Source organism: Leptidea sinapis, chromosome 11 (genome assembly GCF_905404315.1).
Source record: "Leptidea sinapis chromosome 11, ilLepSina1.1, whole genome shotgun sequence".
NCBI classification, from domain to species: Eukaryota; Metazoa; Arthropoda; class Insecta; order Lepidoptera; family Pieridae; genus Leptidea; species Leptidea sinapis.
The window spans coordinates 5,236,972-5,260,667 of record NC_066275.1 but is presented as its reverse complement, the minus strand read 5'-3'; the positions used below and the strand labels follow the sequence as shown (position 1 = coordinate 5,260,667).

At 33.9% G+C, this 23,696-nt stretch overlaps 1 protein-coding gene across 28 annotated transcripts in view; it reads left to right on the top strand.

The window, feature by feature from the left end:
• LOC126966718 (modifier of mdg4-like) overlaps positions 1-23,696 on the top strand; it is a 341,756-nt gene that overhangs the window by 156,112 nt on the left and 161,948 nt on the right. Inside the window, exon 5 of one of the 28 annotated variants that reach the window (XM_050810968.1) lies at positions 22,937-23,145. The exons of 20 other annotated variants lie outside the window; for them this stretch is intronic. In XM_050810968.1, the coding sequence (XP_050666925.1) occupies positions 22,937-23,130 (194 nt within the window). In that variant the 3' untranslated portion in view covers positions 23,131-23,145. Of the gene's footprint in view, positions 1-135; positions 421-3,411; positions 4,168-5,856; positions 6,704-8,256; positions 8,517-18,449; positions 18,788-19,585; positions 19,873-21,122; positions 21,424-22,936; positions 23,146-23,696 lie in introns of those variants that run through there. 7 more of the 28 variants (XM_050810972.1, XM_050810958.1, XM_050810970.1 and 4 more) reach the window with 7 other exon arrangements.

Here is a 23,696-nt window from a genome sequence, read left to right as displayed (position 1 = left end):
AAATCAGTAATGACACTTTTGTGACGATGATTTGTTATTTTCCATATTTCTATGATCTCATGGTCACGAGTGTTCAAAACTAGTTAAAATATGTTTAATATAAAGTATTTTTATTATATAGAATCTATATTGCAGAACCCAGATATTCAATGTCCCGCGGTGGAAATGGAGTTATGGAGTTCCAAAATTACAGATATTACCTCAAAAAGAGCAAAGGTCCTGTGTATCAATGGCGGTGTAATAAGTGGAGCAGCAGGGGATGCAGGGGAGCTGTCTGGACCCTGGAGAAAGAAATCATAAAGCTGAATACCAACCATGTTCATTAGTTGGATTGTATCTGTATATATTTCTATTAATAATATTTATTTGTCATGTTAACAAACATGAAAATCAGACATCATTAAAAACATTTAAAAAACACTAAGATATAATTTCCGGCCACCAAAAATTTAGCAAAAACGATTGCTTAGGTATTCTCTATTATATTTCTCCGTTGTAGAATATACCACTACTACTAATAGGCGATTTTCTATAAACAGTGTATTTTTATAATAACATGTAGAAGGGATTGTAATTTTAACATACAGAACTCTTATAATCACTGTATTTGGGCAGAGCTTCCACTTAGAATTCACTATAATTGATGAATACTCGAACTTAGCACTGTTGCTTATATGAGATATAACTACCAATTGTGTTAATATGGTGATAAATGTTAGTTGACACTGCTGTAGGACACGAATCAAATGAACTTATCTATATAGTAAAGGTCTGAATATTATATTATGCTAATTATAGCATATAATCGTTAAACAAGAGTTGAACAGGACATACAAGATTTATCAACAATACATCACTCGATCGGTTAGCTCAATGGAAAGAGCGCTCGCACGGAACACGAGAGGCCACGGGTTCGAGTCCCGCATCGTCCATAAATTTTGTTTTCAAATTTACTTTGTGTAATTAATCCCAGACGTGAGGGGGTGAGGGTTATCTCTTAAAAAAACAATTTTTTTTAATTATATTCCTTTATCATTACAATAAGGTCGTTACCAAAATAAACAGAAAATATTAATGTTGGTATTGTCGTGGAAATGTACCGTTTATTAAGTCACTACTGATTAAAGTGTTCTTTAAAGTGATAATAATATTAAATAACATCAGTTATATAAATGTAATTATTACTTGTTTTTTTTTGGCGCTCCAGGACGTTGGTAGGTAGCGCTTGTTCATAAATATTAAGAAATTAATATAATCAAAAGTTTTGCTGACAAACATACATAGAAGCAATTATAATCAGTGCCGCAGATTATTTCAAACAGCTTAAGACTTATAAATTTACAAAAGTTTCAAAAATCACTCAAAATCTCAGTTTCAAAAGTTACACGCCACAAGTTAGGATATCATCCCCACCATCTGGATGTGTGGCGGTCTTCCACAGTGCGGTTTTCTTCCACGTACTACAAAGCTGTGGAATGAGCGTCCTTGTGCGGTGTTTCCGGGACGATACGACATGGGTACCTTCAAAAAAATCGCGTACTCCTTCCATAAAGGCCGGCAACGCTCCTGAAACTCCTCTGGTGTTGCAAGAGATTGTGAGCGGTGGTGATCACTTAACATCTAATCCATAAAAAAAGTAGTATTATTGTTCAAATAAAACATGTAAGTGTATCCATTATATATTGGTCGGCGATGTACTTCTTGGTTGGATCGTGGAACTGAATCCTCAAAATATTCTAATTAGAATTATACGTGAACGTGAGTTTGTAAATTTTTTATCGAAATATTTTAGGGTACCTTGAGTGTAAATTCCGCTAATATTTGTCTTCAATCAATCGACTACACGAGGCATCCTCAGTTGATACTGACTCGCCAAATTCTGGCACGAGAATCATGTTGATACTTATGGATTTCCGCAAAATACCGCCTTATTCAATGAATGATAATTTTTTGTTTGTTACGATTTAAATCGTAAATGATTATCATGACTTTATTAACACACACACGTTGTGAGTACATTTTATCTCGAAATTTTTTGGTATACTCGTTACTCAACGCAACGGTTGGGTTACAAATTTAACCCGGTCTAAGTCACGAGCAGAAGCAAGTTGTAATTTATAAGGAGTAAAATGTTCAAGTAATCCCTTGTTGCAACAAATATATGGGATATTTAATATTGCGGTTTGGAAATCCGCTGATGTCATTCGAAAGCTATCGGTATTACCTCATCAAAGGTAGGGGTTGTCGTCAAAGTTGTCGAGCATCTGTGTGGACTCATGGCAGGGCTATTGTAAAGCGAAATAACTAACACTGCTATTAAAGTTTTAGACTGTCATAAAATCAGGTGAATGGGAAGGTTCCCTCACTAATTACAAAAAAAAAAGATGCGTCGACCGTGCGTTATAGCGAATTGAACTTCCGCCATTTGTTAAGGCGGCGACAAATGGAGAGGACAACGGTAAATGGAGTCGGTTATCGGCGAACTCCGATAACTGACTACATTTACGTAGTACAAATATCACGAACGATGGCGAAAGTAACCTGTGGAAGAAAAGAACAAGAGTTTGTAAGGTGACGCGAGGGAAAGAGACGGAAGACTTTTACAAATTTCAAATGCTGGCATTTGTTTGCCGTCGTTCTTTGTTTCCACAAGGCCATACAAGTTAATACTTTCAGTTAAGCCATTTAATACCTTTATCACGTAATATATACACATTAGTCGTTCACGATGTTTCGTAGTCCAGTTATTATGTTTTTAGTAAATATTATTATAATCTTCGAGGAAAATATATTATTATAACAATAAGTCTCTTAAACATTGACGATATAGAACCCTTTCATTCAATATCAGACTTTTCATACATGACATTGAGTCGAAAATGATTAACATTTTGTTTCACTTCAAAGAATTTATATTGGTTAGTAGGTATTAAAAATATAAAAAAAATATGTACCTATATCTAGTCAAACGAAATTGTGAAACTTATAGTTATCTTTTATTGTAAATTAATGCTGTTAAAATTGATAAAATGTGTATTAATTTTGTAACCTTTATTAGCTGAGGAGATATTTGTAAGTATTTTTTTTTTATAATTGGCTACTTTTAAATAATTTTATATTTTAAACCTGTTTTTAAATCCAGACCAAAAATAATTGCAGCAACAGCTGGTATCTTTTGTATCGAAAACAGATTGTTATCAAAACATCAAAATTTGCCGGAACCCGCTTGTCATTTGGCTAAATATGAAAATTTTTAATGTTATTTTATATATATATTAAGTTAGTAAAAATAAGTTTTATGTAAGTTTATATTTTACTCTTTTTTTAGTACCATTTATTATAGTTATTATATTTAGTACTATTTATAGTTAGGTAACCGACTTTACTTACATTACTTATGAAATATTTCAGGGCCCACATTTACAAAATCACGATTTGGAAATCCGGTTATCTTGTTGGGAAAGTATCGGTATAACAAATGTAGTTCATCGAAAGGACCGCGAGCTCAATGGGTTTGCAGCAAATGGAGTCTCGGATGTCGAGGATCCATAACAACTTTTATGAATGAGATATACAAAGTGAACGATAAACATACCCACTAAGGCCTCATTCCCTGGAGACTTAAAAATGCATAGAATTAAAACACAAAACAAACCCACAAGGTAATTAACAAAAATATAGTTAAATAGTTTTATTGTATCAAGCGTTATTTTGTGTAAATCCATAATTATCCAAATGTTATGAGTTTTATTAATTGCAAATTCCGCTAAGATTTGTCTTCAATCAATTTGACTCTCGTGCCAGCATCTTCCGAGTCAACATCTCCTGAAGAGGCTAAACACTTGTGGAATTGATTGAACACAAATCTTAGCGGAATTTACATTTAGGAAACCTCACACCATTTTGATAACAAGGTTATTACACAGCTCGTTAAAAAAGTTTGGCGTTTGAAAAGCTTAAAATTAACGTTTTCACAAACACATTCATGAAACGATCGTGTGACTGAGGACTGTCGTACGATATCACGTTGTTATATCATAGTGTGAAATGTGACGAGATGTTTTTAAGAATTTATGACATTTTAGAGTATGGATTTTAGACTAAGTTTACAAATAAGGTTTTGGAAATAAATAAATAAATGTAAATAATAAACATTTCTATGAATGAGATTTTGTTCTCTTTTCAGAAACAGAAAATACATTTTTACAAAGAGTAGGTAATTCAATGTGAAAGTGGACAATTCTGTTCAATACCACAATTTAATGAGATAAAAATGTAATTTAAAGTGTGTAGGTATAAGTGGGGACTTGGTGTTTTAGAAATATAATATTTTTATCTCACTGACGTATTTGATTCAGGATGCAAATACATGAGATTGAAGTGGAATCACCAGCTTACTATAATCGACAAGAGGAGGAACTGTGCCCTCTGCTACGTGAAGCTGAGAATGAGTTTCAGCAGTAATGAGACGCGCAGTAAGATAAGAAAAGTGAGGACACAATGCATTGAATGTAAGAAGTCATATTGTTTTAATTGTTTTGATGAACTGCACTCTTCTAAAGTTAGTCCCAAGTAAACGGACTAAGATGTGTTTTTTAAATCATTTACCACTTTCATTGTCTCGGAAAAGAGAAGAAAATCTAATCAGATGTTTATTTCAACATTCACGTTCGATAGAAGCAGGTTAGAGTCTGATATAGGTAGTTAATAATATTAGTTTGGTTTTAATTCATCAATTATTATCAATAATGAAAGCAAGTATCAATAACATATATAATTATATAATAAAGCTACAGTAAATTATAAACTATTTCTTTATCGGTTATTGCTCTTCTTAGAATGAAACTGTTCTTAGAATATTATTCATTCACATATTGGAACTTGTATATTTAGTGTGTTAATAAAAAAATATAACATGATAAAACTATACCGCATTGAGTTGCGAAGAATGATAAGAATAAACAGGCCCAAGGTACATAAATAAGTATATAAATAAAAGTGTTAATACTTAAACAATTGGTGTAATCTAGTCATAAATCCTAAGTCATTTTATTAATATTGTAAATGTTGGTTTTATTCATTTCCGTTATTGTTATTTATTGTAGCAAATTTAAATTGTTATGAAATTAGTACTTAAGTCAAATAAAACAAAAAGAATAAGTAATACGTAATATTAAAGTGAATTTTATTTATTTTATTGTCACGCTATCATTTATTTTGTGAGTATTGAATGAAACAAAAGCGTCACGATATGTAAAGGCTTAGATCATTTATACGTGTATATGAACTGTGACTGATGTGAAAACGTCGGAAAAATGATGTTGAAACTTAACCTCTATTTTGAGCAATGCACGGACTCTAACACAAAGTGACATACAAATCGTGAGTGTAAGACGTAGCTTGTCCCGCAGACGAGAGCAATAAACCTGGCCTGTTTTCATCGGTTGTCTTGCAGCAAGATGCTCTATCTACACGTTTAATTTATCTAAGCAAATTACCAATCACGTCATTCATTGAGTTGCTGCCGATTTAATTTATTGATGCAATCCTTCAGGTGCATTTAGCAATGGCGCAATAAACATACTGACCTTGATAGTATATCAATCTATGAGCACGAAGCGTTCCCTAGAAGGGCTAGCAATGAAACCATATAATTTATTTACAAATTTTATTTTCGCTACTACAAATGTTGTTCGTGTATAAATTTTACTTCTAACACCAGGGTTTTCTATTTTATATTTCATTAAAATTACAAACTGTTTACTATTTTTGTTTAAGGGTATATAATAAATTGTTTTGTGTAGCACATCAATTTAAGAATCGCTTTTTATGAAATTTCGTTATGTGCTGTTTCAGATTACTCGTATGAAATATCCAGATATGGGAATCAAATATTGAAAATTGGTGGTCATAAGTACAGCCGCCGTAGCAGTTATAAAGGTCCACGGGTGCAATGGCGGTGCATGTCGTGGCATAGAGGGTGTCGGGCTACTATCATAACCATTAACGGACAAATATATGTATTCAGAAACAATCATCAAGGTCACTGAGGCTTTGCTGTGTCTAATATCGACAAGCGTCTAAATCATTCCCTTATCTGTACAAAGCTTTATTGGTTATGAACGAATCGGAACTCAAGAACAAGTCTATTTATAAGTACAATTGAAACTGAATGCCGTTTCTTTAACCAATTAAATGTAAAAGTCTGCTTATATGGGCAATCTTTGGCTTTTACCATACACGCTTTGTTGATGCAGAATGTGGTACCAATGATTTTTATTTTTTTTTTGCTGAGATTACAGATTTTAGGAAATGGACTTGAGATGTTACTCTTTCAAATATAAACAATTAGTTATTTTTAAGGTGAATTCCCTCACTTCTGGGATCAATTATACAAATTAAATTTGTAACGTTCATCAATTTTGATAACAAAATCAAACTTTTATTTGTTCCACAATGTATGGACAATGTAGAATTCGAAACTGTGGTCACTTTATTTAATTAACATATTTTATGCATGTATATAAATTGAAACTCATTAAATTAATAAATGTTTCATTTTATTTTAAATATACTATATTCATAATTATTATCATTATCATATTATCAAATGTATTTTATTTGTATTACTGTTTTATTTGTAAATGTTAATAATTAACTATTTGCAATTATTTGAGAAATATATTTCCAATATAGCAATCAATCGTATTATCATTGATGCTTCCAAATTTCTTGTTATTATTTTGGTTTTATAAGCAACCTTACAAGGATGAAGGAGAGGTGGAAACTTTCTACAAGGTGACTCGCATATTCTCTTATTCTTAAAACATGTACAACCATCGAAGTTTGGTGAAGCAGGACTTAATATTGGTTTATGTTTATGTTGTCTAAATCTCGCCTAGATGGACTACCTATAGTCAAATATAAATACAGTAAGGATTGCATACATATGAAATTAATCAAAATACATGTTATACTTGTCCACAGAAGTATAGTAAAATTAATTATTAAATTAAAATCCCTGAATTATAAAAGTGAAATTTTCAAAGAAAATAAATATCAAAATTGAACTAGAAAAAAGAAAATCTTATTCACAATCATTATCTCTAAACTACTTCATAATTTATAAAATTTACGTAGCTGTTTAGTTTTAAATACCTAGGATGTAGTATTTTTACAATAATCATTACAGAACAATCTCAAATTAAACTTAAACAGCTTATTGCTTATCGGCTACAACTCCCATTAAAGAAAGCTAATTATCGATAGAAGATGTCCTTACCCTACGCCGTACGAAGTTCGACCTTGCCTTTGAATAGCGCCGTCGTAAAAGAGATACCGCCGGCACGTGTATTTTAAGGCCTAAACACATGGTTGGATTAGGTACAGCCCGACCATAAGACGGACCGGTGAGCGTGGGTCCGCCGTCGTACTCAGTACGGTCCGGACGGTAATAATAATAGTCTTACACAAATAAAATTTGATAAACAAAATTTTATGTACGATGTGGGACTCGAACCCACGATATCTGGCGTTCCGTGCCAGTGCTCTAAATAACTGATAATAATTTTGTGCGACGGACAATCCGACATACCATCGAATATGGTCCGGTACCAGACCGCGTCCGATTGTTCGGCCGAACCAAATCCGACCATTTGTTTAGGCTATAAATTACACGTGCCGGCGGTATCTCTTTGACAGCGTTGCCATACAACTTTTGCACGTCAAACCGGCAACGTCGCCTTATGATATTGAAATATTCAAGTTCATTGACTTATTGACCCAGTTACCTATTCTACAGTACGTTTAAATAAGCTCAAAATGAAAAGTCTACTTTTTGACAAAACCAATGCACGGCAAAACCGACGCTAGTTATTCGGGTCAGAAGAGCATCCCGACTTCAATATTGGTGTAATTTTAGTATGTTTCAGAAGGTCAGGCAACACGACATGTTTTAATACAATAATTAAGACTATTGCAAGATATGGTGCTATGACATCAATTATTTAAGTTATTATTCTAACGGAAATGCCCCATATATCAGCAGTTTTTGTTCTAAATATTGTATTCACAAAATGAAATTTTTCCACAAAATCACTGAAAGCTACTAAACGTATAGGGATGAGACTATGCCTATTCTTTGAAGGTTACATGCTACTTATTTTCGAATTCCATTGGTAGACGGATGTAGTTAGGAACCATAATATAAAATATGCACTTATTTGTAAAGATAATTACAAAAAGTAAAATTTTCAGATGCGAAGTTTACCCTTTCTCGCTTCGGCAGACCGGCTATCCAGATTGGGGATATGCGGTTCAATCTACATTTCAAAGCAAAGCACGGCAGCGCAAGGAGATGGCTGTGTAATAAACGTCGCACGACCGGCTGCCGTGCCTGCGTTATAACTATTGACGACGTTATTGTTAAAGTTAAAAATCAACACAATCACCAGTATATTGATTTGACTCCGGTTAAGGCTGAAAATGACGATTAAACTTAAACTGAAATTGTACAATGTTTTAGTATCCTTCCTTCTGTAATGTGGACTGTTCTTGATGAGATTAAATGATAAAACGCGCAAATGGACCCCATGATGTTAAGGCTAATACTTAAACAGGATAAAAGAGATAAAAAACAATCATAGGCGCCGTAAACATACATTGTGATACTCATTAAAACGAAAATATTTCCTTGTAAAATTTTAGTTAAATACGGTACATGTCTATCAAACTTAATTTGAACCTCAAATATCGCGTTTTTTTGTAGAAAAACGGTTAATGCGTCGAATTCTATAGAAAAAATATATTAATCTGTTTCTCGTAGCCTTTTAAATATAATAATCGAAAATGATAATATATAAAAACAGCTTTTTGTTTGGTAGGCCTTTAGGCAGCAGCACTTGTTGACCACACTGATAGTAGATATGACTCATAACGCATCACCATACTTCTTTATTATCTACTACGATGCAACCCCTATTACTACGCTGTTCATCCGTCTATTTGGTAGCCTTGTTAACTCTCGATAACTTGAGATTCACATATTCACTACATTATTACTGATAACATTAAAAACTTATACTATAGAGAGATTCAGAGATGATTTTTAACCAACTTAATAAAGGAGGAAAAAATGGTATTTGCAATTACCCTTTAATAATTTATACCTCTAGATAGACTATGACAGGTGTGAAAAAGTCGAAAAAAATTGAGGTTGACTGTTCACCTCTATTTTGAGCAAAGCACGCACACTAACATAAAGTGACATACAAATCGCGAGTGTAACATGTAACTTGTCAGGCACACTAAAGTAATAAACCTGGCATGTTTTCATCGGTTGTCCAGTAGCTAGATGCTCTATTTAGACATTTAAATTATCTAAACAATTACCTATATAATGGATGTCGCCTCGTAAGCCTTTTCTCTCTATTAAGTGTTATTTTTTACTGTATAAGTTGTTTCAGTGGAATACGCCAATCCTACAATAACGTTGTCAAGATACGGAAAACCTGTGATGCAAATCGGCCGGTATCGGTACAACCGCAGGAGTGTGCAGTACAAGGGTTCTAAGGTTCAGTGGGTGTGCTCGAAGTGGGCGTCGCAGCTGGTCTGTAGGGCTTCCATCATGACCATCAACGACGAGGTTGTGCTCGTGAAGAACACTCATAACCATTAATTTGATGTTAGAGTGTTGTGTGAACCGTAGTACCTCGAACTTAGGCAATGGATGGGACTCAACAATAACTGCGCAAGTCGGGGTGTCATTACGCACATAAATACATACAACTAGAGAATACAGTAAATAATCATTTAGACGTCTCTAATCTTTATTAGTTATTTATGCAACTGTTGTGTAATATGGGGTAGTAAAACACGAACGTGGGTTTAATGAATAATAGTATCACATGAGTGTTTTAATACCTTATTATCAACAGTTGCATACAAGACTTTATCTACACCCAGAATATGAATCCTCTTAAAGATTCTGAAACAGTTAGCTTACTGCTATCATTAAAAGCCAGTCCTAGTAGTAACCTACTATTATCCACTACTGATTATATACAAATAAACTAAGTATTAATGAAAGAATTATTTATTTAAGTAGTAATTTACATTTTATATAGTGCAATCATTAAAATTCACTTAATATCTTATATCTTTATTTTTATATTATATATATTTTTTATATTATATCTTTTGCAGCGTTTAAAATATCCGGCAGTGTGCTGTCAAAACATGAATCGCTCATTCTTACAAGAAAAATGGCGGGGTTTCGAATAACCTACTTTTTTTTTACGGCGCGCCACGTTCTGGTAGTGTGGAACGCGCGTAAACGAAAATGTTCTGTTTTTGAAATTCATACAGATACCACGCATCGAGCAATAAGAATATGGCTGTTTGTTGAAACTCTTTGCGCATGAAGGAATCGAAAAAAAAACCAAGGAGTTTTATTATGAAATTCAGTACAACATTACAACACTCGATTGCATGATGTAATGGTTATTACGATATTGGGTGTTTTAATGTTGGTAATAAGCTAAATGTTTCAGAATCTTTAATAGAGGATTTAAAGCATGGGTGTAGATAAAAAATCTTAATTAAGTCTTCTGATTGCTAATATATATTTTTCCCTCTCAAAAACAATAAATTTGGAATATGTTGATTGCGGGTCGAGGTATTACTGTATAATCGGTGCCAGCTTAATAGTTATTAACCTCAAGGCTCTATGATGAATGTGATTTTTTATTTGTGTCCGAGCAGCTGTTTGCTTGGTTGTTAGAATATAATATTCTTATTTGAGTTCCTAATTTGATTTATTTAAAAATAGGCTATCGTTTATGTTGAATGTTTCCGCGTTGGCTGAAATAGTTGCCAGCGCTTGGATTTGCAATAGCTCTATTGAAATACGTAGATAGTATTAATTTGAATATCTTTATTGTATTAAATATATAGTTGTGTGCCTCCCATGGTACAGGCGGTTGGTGTGATAGCAAGTCGATGTATATTTATTATTATTATACTAGTCATGGATAGGGGCCGGATCGTATGAACTGCTATGGGTTAGCCTCACGGATGAAGCTAATAGCCTAAACACATTGTCGGATTGGTACGGACGGTCTGGTGGGCGGCTCACACCAAATGATCCGGCGTCGACCATATTTTATGGAATGTCTCGAACATTCCATAAAATATGGTTCGCTACCTAACCGCGTCCGTCGGTCCGGCTGTACCAAATCCGACCATGTGCTACAATTGAGTGAGGATGTTATTTTAAAATAAGGGATCGTGAATCTGCGATGGTTTCTGGTTTTGTATTCAGAGATCATAGTCCCTCATTCCATGTATGGGCATCTGTCCTCATTATATATTCAAGAGAAAACTTCTCTAGGCACGCTGAACATTTCATTTTGTGAGTATTAATTGAGACTGAGCTATCACGCTCACCTATGTAGCGCTCGGGTCGACTTAGGGAGCGCAAACAGTCGGAGCAAAAAGTACCAGAGTAATTGATACAACATTAAAGTTTTATTATATATTGGAAATGTTATTACTTTATGAATAAAGAGTAAAAAATATTTGTATCTCGTATTATTATTATCGCCTTGAGGTATAACTTTTGATACTCACCGTTGATTAATTATCTACAACACACGGTACTGAAAAATCTTGTAATTTAAATTTGAGTAGGTACTATGCAGATTGAGTAAATCTTCTAACTACAGAAAAATAATAGTTAATTGAAGTGATGTAATTATTATGGATTAGATTAGTACAAAAACAAATCTATACATACATTTTATGTAAGAGGGCGCCATACGAGCGTACAGGTTACCTAAATTAAAGTGATCACCACCGAACATATTCTCTAGCAACACCAGAGCAATCACAGGGGCGTTACCGGCCTTTGAGAAAGATGTACGCGCTTTTTTGAAGGAAGCCGTGTCGTACCGTCCCGGAAACACCGCACAAGGAGGCTCATTCCACAGTTTGCTTGTACGTGCAAGAAAGTTCCTTGAAAAGCACACTGTAAAAATTGCAAGAGAATCACATTGTCGTAATTTGTGGAGTGTCGTGCGAAGGTGGTACTCGGCGGCAGATACATTTAGCTAGTTTCACTGTCTTGATTGAAATGCAGCGGTATCGACCGTGTTAGTAACATGTTCTCATATTTCTAGTACTTGAATGTCTATTTATATATGTAATACATTTTTATAGAAATAATGACATACTTAATTTATGTTTAAAACAAAGCTGTGCTTGTAACAAAACCACTTGCAAGATAAGGACTTATGGCTTTTGTTGGTAAACGGAACGAGGTCTTTTATAATAATATGATTGATACTAATGTTAGATTATAATTATTGATAACCAGTGGTCGTTTGTAGCCGAGCTCCAGTACACCAGGTCTCGATGCGGCAGGCCCCTGTTAACTATCAACGGGTATCGTTACAGAAGAATCCATGACACATTTGGTACAAGAGCCACGTGGTATTGCTCGAAAGGCAGAAAGGACGGGTATTGCAAGGCGTCCGTTTGTATTGAGAATGGAGTTGTGATCTATTTTAAAAATAACCACAATCACGGCCCTCATACTGATACTGTCTCGTGATATTTACATGTTTTGCATCGTTTGGACTTCTTATATGGGTTCTGATCGGCTCGCCGCTGAACATTTTTATAATCAAGTCATTCAAGTCGCTTTGGCAGTATTTGTAAGATATTCCCGCCAAATTATTCATTACAATCCTCCAAGTATCATTATGGTAATTAATTATTCAAATTTAATTTGTAACAAAATTTATGGACGTTGCGGGATTTTTTTGATTTAAAAAAAATGTTTATGTAAATAAATAAGTACGATCAACATAGTTTCGAAGTCAAATAGCAAATTGTTATATTAAGTTTGGTCGGGAGTCGCCATAGCATGCCTGGCTGCTAGATGCTTCCAAACATCGGTAAAAACTGTTGAATACAGCGATTATATATTTTGTAAATAAGTGACGAGCGAATTGAAAGTTTTGGTTTTCAGAAATCATGTGCGTTAAACTAGAGGAATTAATATTATTAGAATTTGCTATATATTGAAAAACTAAGTATATGGGCATGAAATTAAAGAATAGAATTTCTGTAATTACTGATTTTAATCACTTGTATCACTAGGAAGTATTACGTCCGTTGTGTACAAGCTACAGAGTAATGCAAGCAACAGAGTAAGCTACTTTTATAGCGGTGGCGTGAGGTAGGTAAAATAAAAATGATAGTTGTCATTTGTACTGTACGTTGACATTTGACACCTATGTCACTCTTACTGTATGTTGACATTTGACAACCTATTTTCTTGAAGATTAATTTTTGCATATTAAAATTAAATAAACCAAGACTATAATCCTGATATATAGTAATCCTATAACGCTGACAGCCAGGCGGTCATATATAACCCATATAAATATAATTCAAATTATTTTATTCAAAATAGAATATGATATAACTCAATGAAAGTCAATAACTACCACCCATTCGAAAAAGTATGCCTGAGAAGAACGGGCGCAAGAAACTCAGCGAGCTTTTTTTATTTCATAAAAATATAGTTACAATGTAATATCGTTCATTAAAACTTAAAAAAAACATTAAAAAATTCCAAACTAATTACCTAACATATTTATTTACAATTTTTGGTAAGTGAAAATTAAGTTATAGTCTTCTGTATATAATGTGAATATTTGATTATTGTTTGTTATTGTAAAACTAATCATATCGGATTCGTCAAAGACGAGCTTTCTAGGCCTTCTTTCTAAGAACGAAAACGGATGGATTCACTGAAGTCAAAATGACACTTATAAATATCAAAAAACTGATTTTTTTTGTCAAATTATATACGGATTGTAAATGTATACAACTAGGGGCTATAAAATAAAGAAATAGCGCAGCATTTTCTTTTTTTTACTCCCATTATTATTCTTATATTTAGATCTGACTAGTAATCCCAGATCGTTAATTCCAGCTGAGGTCCAATACATTACTTCGCGACAAGGCAACCGCATTCTAAATATTAATGGTTATCGATACCAGGGAGCTTACAAGGTATCGGGTGATAAGAATTGGTCACGAACTTACTATCTGTCACGTCAACTATTCATCATCATCATTGTCTGCCCGCAGTAGTTCACAGCTGAACATATGCCTCCTCCTAATACTTCCACAATGATTGATCCTCGGCGGTCTACATCCAACTGTTACCGCGACGGCCTGATTGGCCCCCGCCTTATGTGAATGGTTAAGCTTTTGAGCTACCAGCATAGAGGAGGTTTTTAGTCGGTAAGTCTTACCACGGCCTAAATACGTAAAGATTTTCTCCTCTGTGGTGTTCCCGGTATGCGCGTGCGATACAACTACGTCACTCGGTAGTTCTTTCCTGACTGACTGTTCGGCGCTCGCCTGGCGCTAGCTCTCGCCCGCACTCGCTCCGCACGCTGATTACACCCGAGCTGAAGACGAATACAGAATCATCTTCGGACTTGCTTCTTGGCTTGACGTTCTTACAACGTATATTATATGTCTATAATCTATGGTGAAGTCTCGGGGATTAAGTGGCGAACCATCAAAACAACTTTTAGAATATCAGTAAATATAACCGATATGTGAAGTTAGCTAAATATTAACACATTTTTATCTCCTCATAGCTAGCCGAAGGAGAATATTGCGATTTTAGCACTGAAATCGGGAATTTAAGTAAACCTTTCATTAAAGTCTAGAAAAAATAATCCGTAAGGATTGACACCGGTAGTATTATTAATACTTATAATATTATAGTTTATTTTTAGTTTAATATAGATACTTGACTTTATTATAATCGTGTTAATGAAAATTAAATCGTTCAAATACATTTCGTGATAGGAAAACTTGAAGTTGTCGAGTGTCAGTATTGTTACTGGTAGAGAATTAGATTGTGTTGTGGAAAAAGACCATTTCAAATCAAAGTAAAACCAGCTTATCCATGTAGCTCAAGGAAATTACACTCGTGAATGTCAAAAGATTTTTATCTTTTAACCATTTACCACCTCATCGGAAAAAGGTTGAGCTTTGGTGAAAAAAGTGGCAATACTGACAGCTTCATCGTTATTCAGATTAATTATAAAATAACAATATAACATACACACACACACACAAGTTACTACTATACTATACTTACCCGAGTAACCAAAAAAATGTTAATTAATAAATAAAAACACAATTATTGATTACAGTAGATGCATCAATCAGCACACACTGTAAATAAAGGTATTAACTATGTAAAATATATATATAACATACAACAAACCGAGGTACGTCGGACCGACGAGTTCGACCGACGATTTTCGTTTGCGCCTTTCGCGTAGCATTTTATCAGCGCTGGACTGAACGCGTTCATATGTTTTCATAGCTATAGCTACGCTCGACTGACATGAACGCTGACCGACGGTCGAGTACTAAATGCAGCTTTAGAGATAATGTTATATTTAAAAAAAAATTAACAAAAAAACAACAGACTTCAAAAACACTATTCCAAAACAATAGAAATAATCTGCACTAAAAAGTATAAAAACAATTGCGTATTTTTATACAATCTAATTCTAGTTACGATTATTTTCTACCGGCTCTCACCTCTTCACGACTCAAGCACATCTCAACTATAACTATGTATGTAGTTACAAGCCTATCTTGGATGACACCGACTCCAAAAATTACAATAATCGTAACTAGATTTAGATCATATAAAAATACGCAATTATTTTATACTTTTTAGTGCATATTATATCTATTGTTTTGGAATAGTGTTTTTGAAGTCGGTTGTTTTTTGTTATTTTTTTTTATTTTTTCATTTTTAGTGAATTTGAAGTACACTAACTAACAACTTGTCTAAATATGTGCAGATATACAAAATTTTTCAATGCAGCAATGAACGTAAGAGCTTAATAGAAGATTTCCGTTACTTTGCCATGGATTCCGTTATCAGAACCTAACCAAACTCTCACCAAACTATCTTTGAAGTATATCCTTTCCAATAAAAAAAGAAACATCGAAAAAGGTTGGCGCGATATTGAGTTATTCGTAAATTTATCATTCAATTTGCTATACGTATGTATAGCAAATTTAAGACTTTTATGATTTTTCTCATGGATGCCATTGTCAGATCTGGACTAAATTACAATGGGACCACACGGGTATCACCAGCTTTCATATGAAAAAAGAATTATAAAAATTGGTTCACCCAGTCGAAAGTTTTGAGTTAACAAACATTAAAAAAAATACCGACGAATTGAGAACCTCCTCCTTAAATTTTGAAGTCGGCTTAAAAGTCTGTCAGGCCCTGCCCTGTATTCATAAGATGCGTCAATACGTTATCAGAGAACTTATTATACTTATATAATGTTGTCATTTCAAAATGTTATGTATGGTTTTAATTGATTCCGCCAAGTTTCACAAAATTTCTTCTTCACACAACATCGACACGTCGTGTTTCGGCTCTATACATGGCATCTTCAGCAGTTGTGCCAAACGCACTTACGAGATTTCTCCCTCATTCCAGCGTTTATCAAGTCAATTTTGAACATTTAACAAACACAAAATGAAAATGTTGTACGCTAACTGCGTATAAAGTTGTCATTTTGTCCGGCACGATACGTCATGTATATCTTCAAAAAAGCGCGTACACCTTCCTTAAATGCTGGCAACGCTCTTGTGATTCCTCTGGTGTTGCATGAGAATGTGGGCGGCAGAGATCACTTAACACCAGGGGTTCCTGGAGGGACAAACGATCGTACGATACCTCCTTTTCCTTAAAAAAATATTTATTGGGATTCCCTCTGGAATACGAACTTAGGAAGATAAGATAGCGCTTTTAATATTAATACTAACACAATTTCAGAACCGCTGTTTTTGAAAACACGTAAGGGGTACGTACTTATCATCGGAAATTATAGATTCCACAAAAATAATCGAAGTTCAGGGAAGAGAGCGATGTGGTATTGCAGCAGGAAGACCCGCGGCTGTCGAGCTGCCGTTCTTGTAATGGCAGATAGTGAGATTATTTTCGAGAAGAATGACCACGATCACTGAATTATTATTTATTTTTATCTTTCTTGTGTGTTGTTCCCTTGCACGTTACTCGATTTCCTCCTCATCTCCACCAATTGTTAAACGATAATCATGATATATATATATATTAAGTAAGAATACCAGAATACAATATACAAAGCATGTGAAAAGGGGAATATACTCGCCATTTGTGAAGCATGTTATAATTTTAATTTTTTGATAATTATTAAATAATATTAAACAAACTTTACATTTTTTTTTGGTTGGGTAGTAACTTCTACTACCACTGCTATGCATCGTCATGGCGAGATTACTAGTAATAAGTAAGAAGAATATAGTCAGTTTATTATTAACCTTTTGAAATTGCAATTCTATAACGATAAAAGAAAAATGTTATTGTACCTAGGTATATCTACTTGAAGAACAATCGCGGTGAAAATGTGACCATGACATAGTATTGTCACATACAGTAATAGAACAGTATTTTAACTTCATACTAGAGTGACCAAATCGACGCACGCACACATACATACGATTTACACGGCCGCTAAGCAATCTTGGGGAGGCAAAACAATTGAGTGTCACTGAGACAGAGAGTGGTCGCTATCCCAGTTTAATTAGCAGCGCTAGTGCTCCGTCTAGACGTAGGTATAAATTTCAAGGAGACCGCTGAGTTATGCTACTGTTCTATTGCATTGTTGTATTGTTCTTGAGCCTGTGCCGTGGGCCTGCAAAGTTTCACTGGTTTTTTGGACGGCGAAGACACGCGGGGATATAAATTGTTACCTTATAATTAATCATATTGATTCAAAACGAAGATAAGATGTTTCTAAGACTTCACATATTTTTTATTTAACTATTTAATTTTTAAATCACTTTTATTTTTTAACATGTTAATGTTACTGTAAGACTGAAATGGAAATGGGCAGGACACATGATAAGAGGTCAAGAGAAATGGAGCAAAATTGTGACACGCTGGTACCCTAGAGAAGGGAAAAAGAAAAGGGGCAGACCACAGAAAAGGTGGGATGATGATATTAGACAAGTAGCAGGAGTTACATGGAATAGAGTTGCCCAAGATAGGCAGGAATGGAAAACGTTGGAGGAGGCCTTTGCCGTTTCCCAAACAGACCTACAAAAAATAGTTAAGTATTAGAATAGAATATAATAAGACTAGTTTAGCAAATAAAAATAAATTTGTTATATTCATAGATTTTAGATCATAATACTTTGTAAATAGATATTAAGTTGGTCTGAATTAAGGGCTTTATTAGTATTATTATTAATGTTAATGTAAATTTAAATTTTGTTGTTTACTTCATACAAGTGCCCTAAATTTTTTGATCTCTTTAACATCTATGAAATAATTTCAGAATCTATTTTCCTGAAAACATCAAAGGGAACAGTTCTGATAATGGGAAAGTATAAATTCCATAAAAATAATCGCGGCACGGGGAAAAAGGCGACTTGGTATTGTAGCAGGAGATCACGAGGATGTCGAGCGTCAGTATTGGTGTTGAAAGACAGTCAGATTGTATTGGAGAGAAATAACCATGATCATTGAAAAAAAATTGATTATAGAATAAAAATTACAATAAATTTATATAACTATTGGCTATTTTTGTGCTGTAACTACTGTTTGTGCTAAATAAACTTATAATTCAATTAAATAAAATTTATGAAGAAATAAAATAAAAGTTCGGCAAAAGTGCATGATTTTTTAATACTTCTGCTGTGATAAGACAATTTAATGTTGTCAGCAGTGGTGAGTTACCACCAGGTGAAGCATTGTTTGTTTATCTACTCTAGTACAATAGTACTGATGAGTAGTGAGTAAGCTAATTAATTAGTAATAAATAATAATATGTCTTAAGCTGTTAACTCCGATGGTGCCCGTAACGTACTCAAGGTTGTTCCTTTGATTTTGATTTTTAGTATGGAACTTGGGAGATATAATCTCATATTATCATCTATATCTTCGCCATTTTTTATGACGTTGGAAAGCGCTTCAGGTTAATAAGCACTCACAAATAAAGTGGCTTTTTATTGCTAACAGCATTTTCAAAATTGATTTATTAGATCCAAAGTTTACCGCTTATTCATAAACTTTACCTCTTTATAACATTAGTATAGATAATATATTATTTTTAAACTTTTTCGAACATTTCTTGTTTGTTAGTAAGTGTTGTCGCCACCGCTATGAATCCTATACCAATAGTCTCGGTTGGTCGGTCGGCTTAAGGATTAAATAAGTAATAGATACAAATATCAATTGGACAAAGGTTATAAGTTTTGTTAGTACTAACACCTTAAATTTTATCGGTTTCGGATGGCTGACGAAATATGTTTTTTTTTTCGAGGGTTTAGATTTCGACAAGGAATATAGGTAATGAATTCTATTCGAAATACACGTGCATATCTGAAAGTACCTTCGAGGTTTACTCTAACTGTAAAAGAATTAAAAATTATTATTAAGAATTATATATTTATAAAATTTTATATGTTTTAGAAATAGAGTTCATCAACAAAGAAAGAAATAAATTACTATATAAAGGGTTTAAGTACTACAAGAACAATCGCAGCAAAGGCGTGAAGGCCACATGGTTTTGTGCCAAGAGCAGATCTGCACGGGGCTGCAAGTCTTCACTGGTCACTATCCAGGATAGGTTGGTTTTTGTCAAAAATGAACACAATCATGAGTGTCTATACTAATTGGATTGAAAAATGCAAGCCTCAAGCCTAATTTTGTTAAAAATAAACTAAATATGGTAATACGATTAAATGTGTTAAATAAAATATGTATTTTTTTATAAGAGACATAGACATCCGCAAACACAGGGATAAAGAGATGCGTTGCTAGCATATTCCTCTTAAAGGTGGGTATATGCTCTATGCTTCAAGGTCCCTGGGCCGTATCGGTTCGGGAAAACATAGAGAATAGTAAGAACAGAACAGTAGTTGCAAGCGATTGCTTGAAGTAAAGCTATTTAAAGGCCGATTTGGCCTTCACTTCCACGTGAAAACGAAACTCAACGTTGCTTTATATATCGTCGCCACTATAACGATGCTAGCTGTGCCAGCCAGAAGTGATTTAGAATCGAGGGAATACGGACAAAGGGAAACTTGTGTCTTCTAAGGGTTAAACTGGAGTAAATTTTGGCCGTTCCGAGACTTTGCATAACATAGTCTTGATTTCAGACACAGGTTTGTTCCGGTTCTTGTCGACACTATCCCGAGAGATGTTTGCATGCTCAGTGAAAGAGGCATACCCTGCGCTGCCGTCTGCATAGCAATGAATGCCGCTAAATTGCAGCATATTTTTGATATGTAAAAGAAACAGTATAGGGGATAACACGCAGCCTTGCAGGACTTCAGCGTTTATAGGTTTTAAGTTGGAGCGTGCACCTTTGATAACGGCCTTGAGATGTACCGATCAGCCAAAAAAGCTAGTGACTCATTTACACAGCCTCTCGATAAGCCCATAGGATGGCAGGTTCGCTGCGTTTTATGACACACCCAATCGAAGGCGTTCGCTATGTCCAAACTCACCGCCAACGTTTTTACCTTCGACTGATGCAAGAGGTAACCAGCTGCACTGCCGGCAGTCACTGATCCGCTGGTGCTCCCCTAGGTATCATAAGACATAGACATTCAATTTAGACAAAAAAATTTACGAAAATTTACCTGTTAAATTAAAATGTTTACCAATATTATTTATCATTTAAGTTCAAAAAAAAAATATTTTGTTGGTAATAAATTAAAATTGCTTCCAAATCGATACAAGGATGATCTTCCGCGTCAGTTTACCTAGCTCCGCCCGACTTCTCAAGGCTATAAGGCTATAAAAACAAGCTGGTCAGTGAACATTCCAGTCCTGCAATTGAGTGGCTGGTTTAACCAAATAATAATACCCAACATTGCTTCTATTATGAAATATGTGCAGGTGCAGGTGTAAATAAGACCTACCGATGTCGCCAACACTAGGATGAGAATAATGTAATTTATTATTTCAAAGATACTTACAAATTGCAATGTTTAACTTTCAGTTATGCGGTACTCAACATCCCGCTACGGCAAGCCAGTGATGCTTCTTGGACAATATAGATATAATAAGAACAACCGCAGTCGCGGCGTCAAAGCCTTCTGGACGTGTTCTCGGAGAGGCCAGGGTTGTCCGTCCAATGTGACCACCTCTGGATACATGATAATTAGAGGGAATTATATACACAATCATTAGAGGATCATAATGTTTAACTACTTTGAATTTGGAATCAAGACATATTTGTATATTTCAGAAACTTGTGAAATCTATTTTAATTAATAAATCATAGTAAATCATTTTATGAAGTGTCGTTTTATCTTACTTCTTAATTCCTTTCAAAGGTATTTCAAGTAATTCTGTATAAAGAATTGCTGCAATAAGAAAAATGTTGAATTGGTATTGTCCGACATTGGTTTCTAGCGTTTCATATATTAATTTCAATACTAATGTATTGGAGACTACACACAATACAAATACACTACACTGGTTTGTAGTGTGTGTATCACCTTTATACATCTATGAACACACTCAGCTTATATAACAGTTGGAGAGATTGTTCCTTCTTTCACTTAAAACTGAAATGCTAACGTGATTATTGCGTCGAGATATTAATAAATACTTTATTATAATTGTAAAAAAATGTTATGATCAAATATTATATTTTTTATAGGAATATCAAAAATAGTAGGTACAGTACCAAATTCTGTAAATGAAGATAAGCTTGACAATATTTTGGTTATACTTTTTATCGCCAAAATATTGAATTAAGTCTCTATTCTTCTCTTAAAAGAAAATAATTGTGAAAAATGTAATGAATGTTTTCAGATTTCACCTTTTCTACATCTCGAAAAGGCTGCCCTGTGCTGCTACATCAACAATACAGATATAATCGAAATAATCGTAGCTATGGTGAGAGGGGTTATTGGACTTGCTCAAAAAGAAGTAGGGGATGCCGTTCTAGTTTAATAACTGTGAATAATTTGGTCGTTGGTGGCAATAAAATACACAATCATTGAGAGATTTTCTGCTCTTTATTAAGTTATAATAGTTAAAGCTAGATCCGGATTTATTTTTAAATAAATTTTGCAATCATCCAGAATTTCATGTTATAAAAATAGTATTCCATACTCTTTCTTTAACAAACTTTTCACTACTTGGCTTCAGACTTACTTGGTAGGTATCCTTAATGTTTCGTATTTCGAAACTCCAAACAAATACGTCATTTAAATATAGTTAAAACAATTTTAAAATAAATTAAGAATTATTTATCTTTCAGGCCCTAGATTTTGTAAGTCGCGGTTCGGGATGCCTGTAATCGTCGTTGGTAAGTTCAGATTTAACCGCAATAATAGAAGCCATGGACCACGTGCTTTGTGGACTTGTTCCAGGGTCAGCAATGGATGTCGAGCTAATATTATAACTATTGATGACGTAATAGTTAAAGAAAAGTCTATACATAATCACACTTAACCCAGAAATGTATTTACTATTGTTAATTATAATCTTATAAATTTAATAACCTCTTTTTCTACTTCTAATGTTAAAACTATTTAATCATAAGGTTTCTGTTTATGATTTGGTGATAATATTCGTCTCGAATGTTTAAAATTAGAGATACTTGATTTCTCCCTCAAAAAGTTCAGTCTTGCATTTGTTAAATTGTGAATGCAGATTGGTTTGCATTAAATACTAGAAACTCTTAACATGGAATGACATAAGTGAAAAATATCCACTTGCAAATAGGAATTTAATTTAACGGTTAACAAAATTATAGTAAGTTATCGATAAAATGTCTTCAATCACACATTCTGATTACAGAACCTATATTTACAATTTCCCGATTCGGAAAGCCTGTCATAGAGCGTGGAATGTATAGATATAACCGCAACAACAGGAGTATAGGTCCTCGTGGATTTTGGACATGTACAAGGAACAGTAAAGGATGTCGAGCAACTATTACAACATTTGATAACGTCATCATCAAAGAAAATAATACACACAATCACTTCTAATGGAACAGCGGAACCTCAAACGACGACCTCAGATCAATTCCGTTAAAGATACATTTAAAAAAGAGGAATATTGGTGGAAAACACATTTTTAGAAAGGCAAACAACTACATTTGTCACCAAGTTCTGGGTATGACAGCGAAGCATGTAGAGGGTTAAAGCAAAAGTGATATAAGGGAGATCTGTAGAGAAGAAGCTACAGGGGAGACAGTGCTAGTACAGTGGAGAGCTTTTGTGGCTGCCCTGCGTGCCCCTCACGATCTTATGAAATCAAGTCATTTACCTATAGAAAAATAATGTGAAAATGGTGTAATATGTAATTTTAACTGGCAGATTACTGTGCCCAGGATACATTACTCTGTCGTTGTCATATCGCGGTACAGACTGTGGATCTTGTACTTCGACGGATGTATTTATATTTTTATAAAATTAAATATAATTAATAAAAAAAGATGGAAACAATATTATGGATTTTATTTATTTTTAATTATAATTTAATTTTTATTATTTTGTCTTGAATATATTTAATTAAATCAGTATTTTTGAATGATGTCAATAGATTTTCTGCA